This window comes from Zophobas morio, unplaced genomic scaffold (assembly GCF_036711695.1).
Source record: "Zophobas morio isolate AGI-343-1 ecotype UQ-CSIRO unplaced genomic scaffold, CSIRO_AGI_Zmor_V1 ptg000021l, whole genome shotgun sequence".
Classification (NCBI taxonomy): Eukaryota; Metazoa; Arthropoda; class Insecta; order Coleoptera; family Tenebrionidae; genus Zophobas; species Zophobas morio.
The window spans coordinates 7,420,808-7,433,644 of NW_026972126.1; the positions used below are offsets into that span (position 1 = coordinate 7,420,808).

The 12,837-nt window shown below is 34.1% G+C and overlaps 2 protein-coding genes across 3 annotated transcripts in view; one reads left to right on the plus strand and one right to left on the minus strand.

Moving 5' to 3' along the window:
- The window catches only part of LOC135133235 (ATP-dependent RNA helicase DDX42), a 43,891-nt gene extending 37,149 nt beyond the window's left edge, over nt 1-6,742 (minus strand). The window contains exon 1 of the mRNA XM_064061563.1: nt 6,554-6,742. The gene's annotated coding sequence lies outside the window, so the exon portion shown is untranslated. The remainder of the gene's footprint in view (nt 1-6,553) is intronic.
- Apkc (atypical protein kinase C) overlaps nt 1-12,837 on the plus strand; it is a 50,749-nt gene that overhangs the window by 34,191 nt on the left and 3,721 nt on the right. For both annotated transcript variants that reach the window (XM_064061565.1, XM_064061564.1), the window contains exons 3-6: nt 7,298-7,348; nt 7,787-7,872; nt 7,925-8,180; nt 8,586-9,496. In XM_064061565.1, the coding sequence (XP_063917635.1) occupies nt 7,298-7,348; nt 7,787-7,872; nt 7,925-8,180; nt 8,586-9,496 (1,304 nt within the window). The remainder of the gene's footprint in view (nt 1-7,297; nt 7,349-7,786; nt 7,873-7,924; nt 8,181-8,585; nt 9,497-12,837) is intronic.

Consider the following 12,837-nt stretch of genomic DNA (forward strand, 5'->3'; position numbering starts at 1 on the left):
AGTAAATTGCCCGATGGACTCGACACACTATTAGAAGAATAAGGTTACATCAATGTTGAATTAAAGCGTGAAATTAAATATTTTGAAACATTCATTCCGAGATGCTGCCATCCTTTGTAGAAATTATATACTCCGAAAATCTGAATTAAATATACATTCTAAAAATGTAATAAAGATACCATTTTTTATCAATGAGAACGCAGCAGATTATACATTTTAATATAACGCAGTATTTGTCGAAATGAATGGCATTCAATTCTAAATTACTGTGATAAAATAAAATTTTACTCAAAAGAAATTGCCCTTTTCCTACGTCTGCAATAAGCGAGAACGATTAAAAACCGATATTTTTTGGTTTAAAATAGCCACCAGTAAACACGAAGTTGATGCATCCAAATAAGATTTTAATTTTAAGCGATTTTAAATGCAGATTGCTGGATTTTTAACTATCCCATTATAAAGACCAGCAAAATTAATATTTGAACACCGCAGTTGTTAAATTTCGCTTTGATACTCTTTATAAAGGCATTGTGCATCAAACACAAATTGAATAAAAAAAAAAGCTGCGTTAAATGGAAGAATGGAAAAATTACTGACGCATTTTATAAGTCTTTTGAATCGTTTCAGAACTTCAATAGGGACATGAAATTTTTATCTACGTTAAACGAAAAAACGAAGCCGTAGAAAAGCCGTAAAAAATTGTTTTCCGCATCCTTATATGGCGGACCCAAGCGTTTTCATCGAAAGCAATTTAAGACACAAAAAGTATTTTTGACAACAGATCTTGTACATACTTTAGACGCAGCGACTTTAAGATATTTTGAAAAAGGTAAAAATTTTAATTTGGGTTGAGCTTTTTTCGTAAACCAATCAACAATGTTTTTTGTTATAAAATATTGCAGGACAATGGTTTTGGTTATAAGGCCTTCTGTCGAAAATGGTCAGTTTCACAACGTAAATCATACACATTTGATACTATCTAATTTACTTCGTTGGGGTTTCTTTCATTTCTCAGTTCAATCCTAAATCACAAAGTAGCCATATTGGAGCTCGATTGACCTATTTCATTGTCTTCCAAGTCAATATCAGTTTCATATGTAAATTTACGACATCTTCCGCACTATGAGGGGTCATAAAATTTAAATTAAGCAGTGAAATGAAAACCTCAAGCACAAACACGAGAATTATCGTTGCCTGAACTTGAGATACTTTTTAGAAACTTGATTTACCTGTATTTTGGAAATTTTTGCCATCCATTTTTATAAACATTTATTGACAATACTGTTTGCTTAAACCATAATATTAAGTATCAAATCCTGTAGTTACCCCAAATAAATTAATATTGACGAACACATTTAAAAAGCAGTACCAGGAATGATTAAATTAGTACGTTATACAAGAAACCCTTGTTTTACTTCTAACCTATTCAGTAATTAATTCATTCTGTTATTTCGCCAATTGTCATCACCCAAATTTTTTTCCGGGCGGAAGGACTTGTGAACTCATCTTGAATGACAGGTGGTGTGGCATTACACGAACCTTCATGCAGTCAAACTAATTACATATTAATTTTAGTTAGACTTAAGTACATCTTACGTGAATTTGCCTGTGGAAAGTTAAAAATAGAAGAGACTGTCAAGGTTCCACCAAAAAAATACATAATCGGTTTTCGTTTCGATGATTATCTCTCTAATAAAACAGACAGACGGAAACAGGAACCCTGCATTTCGCATTCTACTCCCTCGTTATTCATTCGTCAAAAGGCGTCTATTTCAGTGCTTCCCTTAACTATTCCTCGTAAAATAAAAAAGCCTCTAACAGGTGACCATTGAGCTTTAAATAGGAGTTATAGATTTTGTAATCAAGGTGTAGGGTTGATTAAGAAACAAAAGCCGTCCGGGGCGGCGACGACGCGTCAATCACCGCCCTAGAAAATTGCGCCGATTCCGGAAGAGCACCTGTCGGTCCATTCCGGTCGACAAAAGGACGTTGGAATCCGGGACAATGCGCCAAACCGCATTCGAGCACGTCGCAACGCCGGCCTGCTGGATTCCGGGTTACATCGCCCGGAAAGATAACAAAACGGACTTTTTTTTTGAAAGACGTCGACGTCCTGTCAGATGGCTGAAAGGGAGCAAATCGCCACCAGTTGTGGCTTTTTATCGGCCGTTTGACCCCGATCGTGACGTCACCGACAATCGATAGGGCCATGTGGTGGCAAGACATGGGTTCGTAAAAAACGGCAAGACACGTAAGAAGACGCATGATCGGCGGCGAATTTTTGATGTGGATACGGGAAAGGTGAATTTGAGGGAAGCCTCAAAGGGATAACTCGGGATGTATTAGACGGGTGTGTCTTTTATCGTAAAATTGACGCAGATTTATGTATGCTGTGTGCGTCTGGGACTCACCTGCTGGAGTGCTGTCAAGAAGTTCAAGTTCTTCCAAAGGCAGCGAAGTAAGGAATTAGAATACGAGTACAAAGGTTTTTTCTAGAGATTCGATTACGAATATCTAAATTAAGACAAGTTATGACTTTTATCTGGTTTTTACGCGCTACCTTATATTATTTAATAACATTAGTGAACCGCTTTTTTTAAAAAATGATACTCGTGTATTTTTTTAAACTTTTTGATGTCATGTACCAACACGGGGATAATTTTAGTAATCTACCTAATCCGTAACTTTCATAGGTAGGTACGTAGGTGTGGCAATTTATGTATAATTGGCTTCATTTATCATTTCCATCACGTGATCATAGCGCGTCGTATGAATCAAGCAAATACTTCGCGTTTATATCTGATTTGGTTTTTGAAATTGCAAACAGAAGTCCTTATTTATATTAGTTTTTCATTCCTGGCATTTACTTACTGTTTAAAATTAACTATATAAATGTCAAGAATTCGACTGCCTCAAGTTCAGATCACAGCGTTTTTTTTTTTTTATTATAAAAATGATTTATCAGTTTGTAAAAAAAGGCTATAACGGTATGTTTTACTGGGTTTTTTGATTTGTTGATTTTTGTTGCTTGAAAAACAATGTCAAATGTGTATGTTACTGATTTTCTTAAATACATAGACATTCTCAAATTAAAAAATGCTTAACTTCGGCTGTTTATGTTTATATTTCGAAAGAATTCGATACGTCCAGATTACAAGCATCAGCGGTTAAAACAAAATGAAATTTTATTCATTTTGTGTCCACAACACAGATGAAATGACTGATTAAATAATTAACTATACTCAGTTCTTTTCTCAAACACACTAATAAATTTGAAGAACATTTAATCGGCAAAATTGTAAGATGACCGACCAATTTTGATTAACCATCATTTACCAATAATAACCTTAAAATACTGGCAAGATTTCCCAGCATTTGGTTTTTGCAATTTCAAAGTTAGATTGTAAAATTTTGTTATACAATTTTAATTTTTTTTCCAAAAATCTGGATGACTGATGTATAATGTCAACGGGGATTTTTAAATCACACATGCAGGAGTCTGTAATTCTATAAAACGTAAAGAACATTTTTTATTCGGCGAAATTGACGAAAATGACGGTTATCACTTTTTTTAGGGGGGCGTATAAACGAAAAGATTTTGATTAACGATTTACCATGCTTACGATAGCTTTAAATCGTTTGCAAGAGTTCGGAGGATTCGGTGTTACACTTTTAAAGTAAAATTGCAAAACGATGTTATACAACTTTGATTTTTTTTTCAAAAATCTGGATGCCTAGAGTAAAAACTCAAGACGGATACATAAACCACATTTTATAAAGTCTAAACAAGAATATCTAAGCCACATTTTGACTAGTGTTTTACCATCTACACAACAGTCCTAATACATATATAAAATTTGACAATAATCAGTCCAGTAGTTTCGGAGATTATCTGTCGAATAAAAATCTGGGCACACGGCAGACAGACCGACAGACGGAAATGGGAGACCTCTTTTTCATGTTCTAGGGGTCATGAAAGGTAGAGAAAAATAAAAGTAGCCAGTTGTCCAATGGATTCGATCACAATACTTGCTCAGCTTACGCTCAGTAAGTAAAATCATTTCTTAAAAATATTATATTAATTACAATAGTTTACAAAATCTTACTTCCACGTACAAAACTATGCTTTTGGAAGGCCATTCTGCATCCTGAATCAGAATATGTAGTGAGAAAAATTATTTCACGTCTGGGATACTACGTGAACGTATATTATGAATATGATACTAGTTTTATTATAAGAAACATTTGTCTTATAAACGAGCTACCATACGGTATTTTTTCTACTTTTCGAAATCTAGGGAATTTTGAGGCAGTTGGGAAGATTTGCATAATGTAAGAATGGCGGCTATGGAAAAATTAATTTGTATTTTCATTAACTTGAACTGTTGTAAAAATGAATTGGGAAGGTGCCGTTCAATTAATTAAATTATTGAATCATCGAGATCTTAATTGACGGCACACTAATGCCAACCTTGAAAAAATAAATTATACTTACTATTTTAATATCATTCTTACAGCACGGATGTTTTCTTGAATGAACACAAAGTGAATATAATATAATTGAAACGTTTTTCTTTTCTTTTTTTTTTTTTGTCTACCCAAAATCGTCCAGTGCCATATGTTTCCAATAAAATAAAAAAATGGTCCAAGTACAGTCGAACAAATCCAGTTTTCGAAAAATTTTAAAATTTGATTTTGCGAAATGTTAACTATTTTATGATAATCCCTGTGGGTAAAACATACGGTGAGAAAAAAAACACTCGGTAACGATGGGATTCGAATGGCGCAAGTCGGTAATCAACCATTAAGCAAAATGGAAAAGCGAGCTAGCGGACATGAAAAATGTTGCACAAGAACATTGTAAAGTAATTGTGATAAAAATCATGGAAGTTTTATTTTTAATTTATGAAAATTTTGAAATTTTATAAAATAAGGTATTCTTAAACTGGTCGCAAAATCAAATTTTATCATTTTTGGTAGAAGCTGTATTTGTTGGAGTGTACTTCGGGGGATAGGGAGATTTTGTGTAGTACTCTAGACCAATTTTTATTTTACCAATAAGTCCAGATACAGACAAAACAGTAATTAAAACATTGCAAGCAAACATTGTAAACACAAATAATACTTTTACTATTTAGCAACGTAAATGAAAATAACGCGACTATCAAAAACTGAATAAACTTAATTAGAACTAACTTTTGATCTTTCTTGCTAGTTTTTGAATTTTAACTCAAAATAATTACAAAACTAAATTGGGGGAAACGTCGACTTTCTTAAATTCCAAACGATCTAAACTCGGAAAATGTCTTTATATCAGGGCGTATTATTTTATTCAAAAAAAACTACAAGATGAGAACATCAGGTTGACATAGATCAATAAAAAGTAATGGGAATCAGACGTTCATGTCACTGTCCAGTATTTTCTTTTTCTAATAAAATCTTACTGTATTTTAACAGTTGTAGCATAAATTGTAGCTCAAAACATTGCTTTATTGAAGAAACCAGTTGTCAGTGACAGAATGACAAACGATAATACCAACCGATATCAATAATTATAAAAACATCCCTAGGTTTTTGTCGGACTAGTCCGGCAATTTTTTGGTTTCTGACCGTAAAAAAACATATATTCAACAAAACACAATATTGTTATTCATAATTACGATGATTTTGGGAAGTCAGTGATAATAATAGAACAGTTCTATTCAGCGCCAAGCGTGCAATATCCATTAACGCAGAAACATACACTTCTGACAATTTGATTTATTCCATAGGGGAACGTATGTTGAGACGAAAAAATGTGTATCGACCTTTTTTAATATTTGTAATTAACTGCTGATCAATAATAACGCAAAGATCCCTAATCCCAGAAATGGTAAATAGTACTTTTTATTATTCAATCTCCACTATTTCTAAGTTCCAGCACGCAAGCAAATTGTTGAAAAATTCCTGCCACCAGCTCTCTAAACTATGATCTTTTGGTACCCTGCGCAGAACTAAACGCTTTTAAGAGCGGAACTACGCAAGCAACGTTGCAGTCAAATTAAAGAAAAGTTATTGTCATTTTGCTGTAAAAAAACTAATGTACTACAAAATTCACATAGAATAGAGGTACGAGTATAAGACCGAATGAATTGCTTGCCCTATAGTTTCAGTGTGTCCCATTTGTTGTCAAAAAGATGGATATATATATTATTAAACCACAACTAAAAAGCATGTCTCACTATAATTTTTCGGCGAATTTACTTATCAAAATTTTGAAACCACGTTATCATGTTTTTGAAAAGAATTCCAATTAATCGATCGATATACCACCTTGGTGCGAAAAATTTTAGACTACCTAATCGGATTAATCAGTCGCATGTATAGGCATCTTATATAGGACATTTAGACGAAGATCGAGGCCTAATAAATAAGATACCTGTATGTATAGGTACACAATCAGAAACGTTATATTTGCATAAAGCTGCGAGTATTTAGCGACGAACTTTGACATGCAGTTATATAGCTTTAGTATGAAGTTGTTATCGTGTAATATAATAATATTTGTTCTTACCTGCTGTTGACCTGTGCAAAACTTTGATAAAGAGGTTATGGTATAAACAGGTTGCGGTTGTTACTATTTCTTTGTTTTTTGATTTTTGGGCTTATCGGATCTTGGGTAATCGATTGCGATAACGTTAAAATAATGGGATTCCATTGAGAAAAATCGGATTGCTAAAGAGATATCCAAACAACGTTATCTCGCAAGCAGATAATATTTTATCTCGATTCAGTATGCGTACCTGAAACGCTTCTTGATAGTAATGTGCGTGTAGTGAAGATGGGTCGTGTTACGTGACCATTCGCCCTTATTCAATTATGGGTGATGGTAAACCGTGGTGGAGCAGCATTAAATTATGGAAGGACATGTGTGAGGCTGCTATCCTTTACTCTTTACATCCAACCTCAAGTTACGACTCGTCTTCGTTGTGGTCTGCGACGTATCCTGGAGGTTGGTCGTTAAGGAGAAATAATCATTCGGACGTTTTTCAACCAGCGCATTTTCCATTATTCATTTTTTCATCCATGAAAGGGGTGCGATGCGCCCGATGTGATTACGTCAACGCTATTTTATTCAAAGAATTTTAATTATTTTTTTTGTTTTATGGAGCCACCGTACACCTCTCAACTTGATAAAATGTTTTATTTTTATCTTATCAGCGTCTATTGGTTAATTCGCCGCTTCGATTTTTTGTCTAATTTATTACAACTGTCATGGAGGAAACGAATTATTTATTTGCATCAATTTTGTCCGCAGTTTTTCCAAATGTGCCGCCGCAGCCGGGAATGCCCTGCCAAGGGGAGGACAGTAAGTATTTCCCAAGTTTATTCAATCGTAAATTTGTGGGGGCGGCAACCACGCTCGCCAACAAATAACAACAAACTACGTTGGCAACACCTCTACTACCATTTTAATTGCCGTTGCGAACTTCCATCACAAAAACAATATTTTCCAACGCTTCTACTAACGATTTAACTTCGACTAATGTTTTGCGAAAGTAATTAAACTGCTTCCATTAATTTCTTACACGAACGGTTGTGTTTTGTTTGAAATAGTAAAAGAGCGCCAAATTCAAATCCCTAACCATGCACACAACTTTTTTTACTTTTTTTTGTAAAGATTTAAAATGGCGTTGCCGCAATGACAATGCTGCGTGAACTACATTGAATCATCGTAAAGGCGCCACATTTTTAACTTCATTCCAGTGGTACTTTCAGTAAATATTAATGTTATGCATAATTTCAGGGAGTATTTATAGGAGGGGTGCCAGGCGTTGGAGAAAACTATATAGGGTCAACGGTCACATTTTTCAAGCCAAACGTTTTAATAGAGTAAGTTTTTACTAATCCAACGTGTTAAGATTATACAATTCGTGCGTTTCAGAGAGCGTTTTGCGCATTCTGCAATGACAGAATATGGGGCTTAGGCCGTCAAGGTTTCAAATGCATCCAATGCAAGCTCCTTGTCCATAAAAAATGCCACAAATTAGTACAAATACCTTGTACAGTTGAATTAGTAGAACCGTCTATTCGAGAAGAACATAATGGTGAATCCCCCTTAGTAACACAAACCACAAATAACGAGATTATAACAGAGCTCCGAGATAGAGAATATTCAGAACCACCTCCAGATGTCACAGGTAAACAAAGAAGTGCAAAATGACAACATAACCTCACTTTTAATCCTTGACATTTCCGCATTTACCGAGTAATTACTATACAATTATCAACCATTTATGTATTTACAGTTTAATTTCCTTAAATGACCTTAGTTTAATTTAAATTAATTTGCCTGTCCCTGTTCGCTTCATTTCTTGAATGTTACCGTACATAACCTCAATTTTTCTCTTTTTTTTTCCAATTCTTTTCAACTATAATCATCGACTACCTGCAAGTTCGTCACACCACATCTTAGTGGCAAAAGTTAACTAATGCCCTTTCCTGCCAACTTCTTGTCGTTTTCAGAGTTTCTCTCGCCGTCACCAGTCCCGACCTAACCTCAACTTTCTGCGCCGTTGATTTATGCAAATTTATGTTTCATGCAGGTGAATCGGTGCCTGTGGAGGACCCGAATCGTCAGTCGGACGACCTGGAGGCCGGTTCTCAGCGTCAGTATTCGTTGAACGACTTTGAGCTGATTCGAGTGATCGGGCGAGGTTCCTACGCGAAAGTGCTTATGGTCGAATTAAAGAAAACCAAGAGAATCTATGCAATGAAAGTGATCAAGAAAGCCCTAGTAACTGACGACGAAGATATCGATTGGGTACAAACAGAGAAACACGTGTTCGAAACGGCCTCAAACCATCCGTTTTTGGTTGGCTTGCACTCCTGCTTTCAGACTCCGTCGAGGTTGTTTTTCGTTATTGAATTCGTACGAGGTGGTGATTTGATGTTCCATATGCAGAGACAGAGGCGATTGCCTGAAGAGCACGCTCGATTTTACGCGGCTGAAATTTCGTTAGCGCTGAACTTCTTGCACTGCAAGGGGATCATTTATAGAGATTTGAAGTTAGATAATGTTCTTCTTGATCACGAAGGACACATTAAATTGACTGATTACGGTATGTGTAAGGAGGGAATTAGGCCGGGTGATACGACCTCGACGTTTTGTGGAACGCCTAACTATATAGCCCCGGAGATTTTAAGAGGGGAAGATTATGGATTTTCGGTAGATTGGTGGGCTTTGGGGGTGTTATTGTATGAAATGTTGGCGGGAAGGTCGCCGTTTGATATTGCGGGAGCTTCGGACAATCCCGATCAAAATACCGAAGATTATTTATTCCAAGTGATTTTGGAGAAGACGATTAGGATACCGAGATCGCTTAGTGTGAAAGCAGCTAATGTTCTGAAAGGTTTTCTTAATAAGAACCCGGCTGATAGGCTAGGGTGCACCAGTCATGACTCCTTTATGGAAATTACTACCCATCCATTTTTCAAGAGCATTGATTGGGATCTGGTAAGTGTAACTAAATTAGCAACGACAAAATTTTTACGAAGTTTTTGAGTTATGTGAGGCACTAAACCAAAGTTTGAACATTCCAAGTAAAATATCTAGAGGCAAAAAAAACTAAATTTATAGCGGTTACCCTTGTTGCGTACGGGGTTACGAAATCGGTGCGCAACCAAAGAAATTCCGCAATGATTTACTGTCTTTAACTATTAGCTAACTACTAAAAGTAGCTTAAAAAAGATGAAATTCAAGTTGCGAATTACCCGTGTATCACATTTTTTGTAGTATGTTGAAAAGGCGTAATTTTATCATTACGCTATAAGTTCTTTTTGTTGTGTATAAATAAGACTTACGATGTTTATCTTTTGTGTAAAAATCAATAGTCCTAGAGACCCGTCGTGTTTTATTGGATTGTGAGGTTTATGCTTCTCGGGTCGGATCAGCTGGATATTGACATGTTCCCTTTTAAACTGGTTTTATTCAAAATCCATACTTGCTACAGAACCGCAGCTTCACTTTTGTTCATAAATACTTTCTTCTGTTTATTTATGGAAAACTTGGTTTTGATTTAGTTATTCTAAAATAACTATTCGTGGTTGGATCCAGAGAAAAAAAATGTTTTGCATACAGGGAAAACAGAGAATATAAATAGCCGTTCCACTACTACACTACAAAGTTTCTGCATAGTAAAACACTCTTCTTAGTTTTTAAGTTTTGTAACCTTTGTGTTAAAAAAAATCTTGAGAAGTAATAGAAACGTTTTTATTTTTCATACAAATGAAAGTTCATTACTTTTTCATATACATAGTATCATTTGACATTAAAATAATTGTGGAGATAATTGTTACTAACCGGGCCATCGTCATCACTTTCTCCGTTAATACACCATAAGGACAAAAGTATATCGTATTTTTTTTTTTTTTTTGAAGACAAATCTAAAGATCAACAATACATCAAGTGATGAAATAAATAATGTGAAGGGATATTAAATACATTCTTATACATGTTTCACTTACATTTTAAATTATAAATTCTTAAGTATAATGAAACCAGTGCTAATGTTGTAGTTTGAAGTTGTTTAGTGTTGGATCTAGTTATTTTGTATGTTATTCGGTTTATATTTAATATGAAATTACTTTACATACATATTTAGAAACAGTAGTAATGAAATCGTTTCTATATCTTTATTAACTTTATCAGTACCTTTTGGATTAAAATAATACTGTTATTACGAGTAATCTGGCATTACACATACTTAACTAGTTCACACAACCTCAATGTGAAGATTATTTTTTGTATTTCGCAAAAGTCACAATATTTGTTTTGAAATTTGTAAACGGAAATGTGCATTTGCTACTTTTACCAAATTTTGTTTAGCCAGTGACTAGGACTGACTTTTGATAAATATAAAATAAAATACAAAAAGAGAATCTAGCATTTATCCTTCAACTGCACTGGTATAGGTATTCGACCAAATTATATTGAAACCATGATAATAAAATCTTTTTAAATAATACAGTATGACTTAATGTGTCAAAAATTTCCGAAAAGTTGAATAAACTCTGACAGTCACTTGTGTTTTTTTGGGCATCTAAATAAAAAAATTACAGATGTATTGAAAACCGATATGTTTTTGGTTAATTGACCGTCTGTAGATGTTTTATCTAAAGGATTTATAATTAGGGGATACAATATCAATTGTCTAAAATAAAACGGGTTGCGTATGATCTCACTTCCACTACATTTTTTTCCCTCCTAATTAATTTGGCGTATTGATTAGAAACAATAATAATAACAAAACATAAAGTACGGCAAAAGATAAATACAAACGCCGTCAATTATTTTATGAAGGGTATTCAGTACTTTGGACCGCAACCTGAAATAAAACCATTACGCATTAGGAATGCATTTACTAGCTTTACACAGGGTACAGCTTCGAAAGCGACTGGAGATTTTACAACGGCAGTACTCATAATTGGAGTCATTTGCATTTATCGTTTGCCGTACTATACTAGGTACGAGTATGTAATTTAAAATATTCGAAAATGGTAATTTTTTTGGTGTTATTCTGAAAATAGTTCAAGAATTGTGCCGATTAATTATGACAAGCCTGCAAAATTGAAATGTTAACTTGTTTTTGTTTTAACAACTGTTTCACATATTTGTTGTATTGCGAAATACGAATATAAATTTTATTTTTGCTAACACGTGAGGTTTATTTGGAAAACGAAATACTAAAATTTAAGAAAAAGACAATATTATAGAAAAATTAGATACTCCGATTATTTTGTATGGTGTCTGGAAAATGGCGGATTAGCTCTCCTAACAATCAACTGGTGAGTCTGGGAAAAATAGGGAAAAAATTTCTTCTCACATTTTGGTGGAGTTCTAATGATTTTAAAATTGGTTCTTTTGCTACGTTTAACAACTAAACAACATATTCATTATCACAATAACTAGTAATAAATCTTTTAGTTAATATTTCTCTCGCCTATGACCATGTTTAATTACCATTTAAAATGTTCAGTTTTTTTTTATTTCGGGAGACTCTTGGATACCCGTATTGTATTATTTTGGAAGCCCATGGAGATTTTGTTTGTAAATTATTTAAAACAATTTTGGGGGACTTTGGTGTTCTATTTTTGAAAAATTCTTACTTGACCTGTTTTTGAGTTAATTTTAGGACCCCCTCCCTCTCTTTTCTTAGATGGGATGCCATTTGCCAAAGTCGGTCTTATTTTAACAGGTTCTGCCCCCGCCCACCCGCCCTCTCTTTTTTTAGAGGGTATGTCATTAGCCAAAATCAGTTATATCTTAGTAGCTACTAGCCCCGCCCACCCACCCTCTCGTTTTTTAGAGGGCATGTCATTTGCCAAAATCAGTGTTATCTTAGCAAGTACTGATGAAAAAATGTTCAAAATTTGGAAACTACGAGTTTTCTTATGTGCACAAGGGAGGAGTGTTGAACATCTTCCGTAGTGCTTAGTTGGTTATGCTTTAATGGATTTTTCTTTTGTTGATTTTGTTTTTGTTTATAATTATATAAATGTCTTATTAAAGGTTTTTTTTTTGTTTACTTATTAATGAAAAATAACAGCTTGTTTTCTTAATAATAATTCACAACGATTAATGACTACTGATTGTTATGGTTATTGTCCAAAAAAAGTAAAAGGTGGATTTCAGTCACCATCCTTACTAAGAAATCAGAAAGTAAGCCGGAGGTATAAAGTTACGTTTTTTTCGTAATCTACATCATAAAGAAGTTTTTTTTTTTTTAACTTTTATCCACTTATTAAGAATCTTTGTTAAATCGGTGTCATTTCTCGTCAAAAGTTATATTTAAACTT